This window comes from Crinia signifera, chromosome 6, assembly GCF_055691185.1.
Source record: "Crinia signifera chromosome 6, ASM5569118v1, whole genome shotgun sequence".
Lineage (NCBI taxonomy): Eukaryota > Metazoa > Chordata > Amphibia > Anura > Myobatrachidae > Crinia > Crinia signifera.
The window spans coordinates 235,865,047-235,871,046 of record NC_139222.1 but is presented as its reverse complement, the minus strand read 5'-3'; the positions used below and the strand labels follow the sequence as shown (position 1 = coordinate 235,871,046).

Sequence of the window (6,000 nt, the reverse complement as noted above, 5' to 3'; positions counted from 1 at the left end):
CAGACCCAAAACTTAGGCATATTATGTTGTTTAATTTGTCACAGTATTGTGGTAATTTTTTTTGTTATCTAACACCATTATAAGCAATAAAATACGGTACTTGTTACCTAGAATGGCCCCCATCGCGGGCATCGCATGTACATCACATGCCATTATAATGGCATGCGATGCGACCGATGCAATGCCCGCGATTTCACATAAAAATGAATGGTAAAAGGTAAATCGCGTCGGTCGCATTGCATGCGGCCAAAAAACCGCATGCGATGCGACCGACGCGATTACCGCGATTTACATAGGGAACAATTGTCAACTCCACGCCGACGTGGATAGTGCGGGTATGAAAAGGTCGGAGGACGCGTACCGCCGCCCCTGGCGGGCTCGCTATGCTCGCCACGCTTCGGGTTGATGTTGATCGTGGGGTGGTGTTAACAATTGGGGGGGCCATTTCACACTTCAGGGTGGCTATTTGGGGTCTGTGGGCCATTTAACATTGTTCCCTATGTGAAATTGGGCCATTTAACATTGTTCCCTATGTAAAATCGCGGTAATCGCGTCGGTTGCATCGCATGCGATTTTTTTGGCCGCATGCGATGCGACCGACGCGATTTTTTTCCTTGCGATGCCTAGGATCAAAATCATCGGCGCCGTTCTAGGTAACAAGTACCTAAAATACTTCTGCCTCTTCTCTTACGGTCCCTGTTGTTTTTGTACTCGCTATGACCTAGTTGATGCCTAACAGTTGGTAAAATCAATTTTTCATCTGGATTAAAAGTATTTGGATGAAGCCGTTACTGCTCCATGGATATTAGGAGGTTTACTGGTCTAGTGTTACGTATACACAGACATCTGGATGCAAACCAAGCCGAGATTAACCAGGCTCAACATCCTGACAGTATACCCAATCTTGATGAAAAGTGGAATAGTCTTAGCTCCGCCATCACGTATCCGTGGGATCAAACAGAGATATATTTATTTTTAGGGCAGATTTTATGTTTTCAAAACCCCACTGCCATCCAGAAAGGAATCAAATCTGTTTGTGCGGCGAATAATAATAATAATAATAATAAAATACAATCAATTTACCGTTTAAGTGCAAAAATGTTTTGGAGCGGCCTATTTAATTATTGACATTCAGCAGCACAATTTTTATTTGGTTCTGTGTACATTCCATTAATAGCTGCAGCTCCAGGGCCAATGTACTGCTATTTTTATTCACATGATGAATATTCAATAGCTACAGATGCCGAGGACTCAGGTGGTAAATATATATTGAGGTGATTGAAGGAGACCTCAATGCAACTCATTAATCCGTTAGCATCACTGGATGGTTGGGAAGAATAGCGCAAAAGGGTAAAGAAATGATTAAATCCCCTGTAGGAATTGTACTTCTCTCCTACACACAGTCGCATAACCAGATTATTTTTTTGCTGCAGTGTTGATTTGCTTGGAGTGTGTCTGTGTGCGAATCCCACTAAGACACAACTGCTTCATTCCACACCTCACTCTGTGTGTGTGTGTTGTCATTGTGGAGAGAGGCAGCATGGAGCACACACAGGGTTAAATGAGAAGCCTCACATTGTGCTCTACATAATGCAGCGCAGGGGCTGTGGGGGAAAATAATTCTTCTTTCATTATTGTTTTGTTGTATATTTCCCTGCTCTTCGTCAGCAGCTGTTTCGCAGTGGGAAGCTACAAGATACCTGCACCTTGGGTTCATAGACTGTTATGAAGGACATGTTGTGGTGAGGACAAAGTGCATGTTGGATATGCCTTCGGCTCCTGTACTGGGAAGCAGATAATAATGCTGGATCCTTGCCTGAGCAGCCCCCACTTGACTGTTCTTCTGCATAGAGGCATCATTAGGAGCAATCCCCCTTTGCTGGGATCACTTAGGCACTTCCAGCTGGTGGCAGAGGGATACAGCCATCAGCCAGCTTACACGGCTTCAGCTGTCCTCCCCCCTGTACAATGACTGGGAATGCTTCAGGTGCTGGAAGGTAAAGGCAGAGATGTGAGCACTGGATATTTACATGGTACCTCTCTCCATCCTGAGCCTGCGTACTGGGCGTTCTGCTCTCTCTCTCTCTCTCTCTCTCTCTCTCTCCATTTGTTGGAGTCCTTACTGTGAAGCTGGATAGAAGGTACAAAAGGGACTACAACCTTTTCCAGGGAATCCTTGTTTCATGGGATATTCTTCCTCGCAATGGCTCATGCAGCTTCCCAGTTAAAGAAGAACAGGGATCTAGACATTAATGCAGAGGAGGATAGTAAGGAGAAAAAGAGGCACAGGAAGCGCTCCAGGGATCGGAAGAAAAAGGTATTATTTCTGTATATGACAAATAGGTCCCTGAATGTTATCACATGTGCACATTCAGCTAAGCATGGACCAACAATCACATGTCACTGTTACTGACTGCTGCAGTGGTGATGCAGAAGGTGTGTGTCCTTTACACACATGTCAGTCTTCTTCATGGGATTCACAAGCATCCAATTCCCACTTCAGTGGCTTTAGGCTGCCCAACTGGCTTGCCTTTTGCCTTTCTTGGAACATTGGAATTAATGTGTTTCTGTTGAAATATATATATATATATATATATATATATATATATATATATATATATATATATGACACGCACTCATATACACACACACACAAACATCACACACATTTAAGATGGATTATATCCATATAATATGGAGTAAATATCATATAACTTAAATAATGTACAAAATTAATTAGCACTCCTCCCCATTGTGAAAGGGGTGGCTACCATTCATATATATATATATTATATATACAGTGTGTATATATATATATATATATATATATATATATATATATACACAGTATATATATATACAGTATATATATATATATATATATATATGTATATATATATATATATATATATAATGTACCACTCCATCGCTGTGACCTCATTCGAAAGTGTTCAGAATGACAACACAATCGCACTTGTAAGTGTGTGTGTGTGTGTGGTGAATATTTTCTGACACTGTTGCTGAATTATTCACATCAGCCCCAGCCATATATATAATTCTGCTTTTTTTGGTCTGTTGGTGTCAGTCACATCCTGGGACAAAGGGCAATTAAAATGCATGTTCCCATAGGGAGCTGTGCAATCTTATAGATAAGGCCCAACAGCAGATTCACTTTCATTAGATGCAATTAATGAGTATTGACCAACAGGCCGTATCAGCAGACTAGGCAGGGCAATCTGCTGCCATAGTGATCTTTTTATGATCCTTTGTGATATTCCCTAAAGGACAGATAATCCTAATTTACTGAGAGCATTGATGCACAAGCTCCACCACTGACATGTAGATTTGCTGCAGTAAATGTACATCTCCTGTTCTAGCACGTAAGGCTTAGCCTGCTTCATTCTATATTGTCAGCTTTGTATATACTGACAGTTCACAAAATCCACCACAGAAAGCAATTTCCTATTGTTTGTATTGACATAACGGAGAGGCATCAAGTGCTGACTTTGGGAATCTCTCCATACTTGGGATGCTCCCATTGTCATACATATCATTCATTCTATGCTGATATTAATTATTAGATTTAAATGCCATCAGACTGTAATGGTGTCATGGAGATGTCTCACATGGCCGGGTATCCTTGGCTAATCATTATGGAAGATCCTTCATTGTGTTCGCAGTAAGCGTCTCTCAATATAATCTGGATATTTATTGACCAGGCATATTGGGGATACGAGAACAGCATTGTGATTTCAAAGAACAGACGCTGGGCATTGTACTGACTCATTTGTACTTGCATGCTATTGATTTCCTAGATTACCACTTCTGGTAACCAGAGTCTATATACTGTAAAGCCTAATAAACATGCATACACGTGTTTAGTGCTCAAGTACGTGTATGTGTAATAGATACAGAGAGCAAGCACCAGCTTCAGCAATTGTAGTTTGGACAGCTCCAACAAATGTGTCGAGTCTTGGGCCAAATGCACCACAGTTTGGGTTTGGGTTTCACTGTTATGTAATACTATACAGGAAACATTCCTTAAGAAAGTTGACAAATATGTAGGATCTTGTGAAAACAACGACGATTCCCACGTTCCGACTTGCAGCTTCTCTGCAGAGCAATTCCTGCTGCGGTTGTGGCATTATATTTATATTTTAAGCTATTTAGTTCGAGGTACATAATGAATGAAAGATTTGCAAGCCTTAAAACATTGTGATTGGAGCAGGGGCTGACTTCAGACTCTTACAGTGAGATCCAAACTGGCTTCTCCAATTCTTAAAGCATTTTACCATTACCCTAAGACCGCGTCCTCTATCTAGATGTGGAGAGAGAACCAAAAGGCTATAGATTGTGTTATGTAATGCCTTTGTCCTTCCAGCAGAGCTTTGTGCCTGGATACAGCTGTTCTATATGAGGCCTACAGACAATGCACAATAAAAATACATCCTACCCATATCCATTGCCGCCATCGCTGTCCTGACAGATCTCCATATGTACCTAATGATCTTGTCCTAGATCAGTATTTATAGTATTACTGCTACATATATTAGCTATTTAGCCATTTGGGCTGTTATATTCACAACCTGTGTGTCTGTTTATTGTTTTTTTTTTTTTTAATGAAGATATAAAATGAAATAAAACACAGCATCAGTTAATGATGAAGAGGTAATATTGCGGCTCGGCGTATGTTGGTGCTGTGTACAGAAATGGCAATAGACCGAGGCTGATGCATCAATAAATAGAATGTTCTCAGCAGTAGAAGTGCAAAGATAATACAATGTACAACAGTGCATTAAACATGCAGTTATGATGGTGTAAGGCAATGGGTGTGGTTTGCACTTATGTACAAGTCAGCATTTTTTTCCTGCAGTAAATCAAGTATGCACTATCTTAGCTTAGCCTCTCTTAAAGAGTCATTATTCTCATCCCTATCTTGGCTGACGAGAGTTGTTTGTGCTGTTTTGATGGGTTAACCGCACGCCTGCCTACAGTATTTATGAACATGTGTGCTCATTAAAGAGACATTCTGCACATGATTACAGTGTATAATTCAGTACTGTGGACAGATCAAGCAGCTAACGAGGGCCCAGATCCACCATGTCCTACTGGAGACGTGCATAATGCAGAACGTGTTTCCTACAACTTAGGTGAGGGAATTGCTAATGGCTGTAATGAATATGGGATGAGATGCATATAGAAATTCAGAAGGGAGTTATCAGGTGTGGATTAAGGTGAAGGGCAGGTGTTGTACACCTTGTAATATGGCAAAATTACATAGCAGTGTAACAGCTGTTTCAACCTACACATTTCAAAATAAATAATTGATCCCTTTGGTATCAGCAGGGCACTTACACACATTGCTTGTTCACCTATAACTGTATGACAGAGCATGGATGGAAAAAAGGGTGAATACATGGTCACCTAATAGGATTTCTCCGGCTGTTGGAAAAATCGGTGGTCATCACATGGTTCTACTACCTAGCAACTGTTTCTCTTTTAGATCTGAAGTATAGACCTGTATGGGCAGGCCCGGCTTAAGGCTTCCAGGTGACCTAGGCTAATACACATATACTGTAGCTACCCTTGTAATGCTGTAGCTAAACACACGTGTAAGGACGCGCAGGGACTCCCCATTCATACTGCCCATGTGCATGTAACTGAAGGTTATACAACTGGCATGTAGGATCTAATGCTTGTGGCCTGTGAAGGAGACTTTGGCTTTAGGCTGCCCGGCTGGCGCTGTATCACAATGTACATAAAGTAATGGTTCCATCAGTAAATTACGTTGGCACAGCCTTGTGGCGGTCACCTTAAGAGCGTTACTCCCCACAGTGCATCGGGACAGGTATATAACAAGCATTGAATAAATTAGGCCTTCTCTTTATTCCTCGGCTGTCATCTGTAAGCTCCCCCCCACCCCTTTTACCCTGGCACCCTAGGCTGCAGCCTAATCAGCTTATTGGTCACTAAGGCACTGTGTATGGGTAACTTCCACTA

The 6,000-nt window shown here is 41.6% G+C and overlaps 1 protein-coding gene across 8 annotated transcripts in view; it reads left to right on the top strand.

The window, feature by feature from the left end:
* The first annotated feature begins 1,491 nt into the window (after window positions 1–1,491).
* ANK3 (ankyrin 3) overlaps window positions 1,492–6,000 on the top strand; it is a 333,783-nt gene continuing 329,274 nt past the window's right edge. For 2 of the 8 annotated variants that reach the window (XM_083149129.1, XM_083149128.1), the window contains exon 1: window positions 1,506–2,317. In XM_083149129.1, coding sequence (XP_083005255.1) covers window positions 2,204–2,317 — 114 coding nt within the window. In that variant the 5' untranslated portion in view covers window positions 1,506–2,203. Of the gene's footprint in view, window positions 2,318–6,000 lie in introns of all 8 variants that reach the window. The other 6 variants (XM_083149133.1, XM_083149132.1, XM_083149134.1 and 3 more) reach the window with 6 other exon arrangements.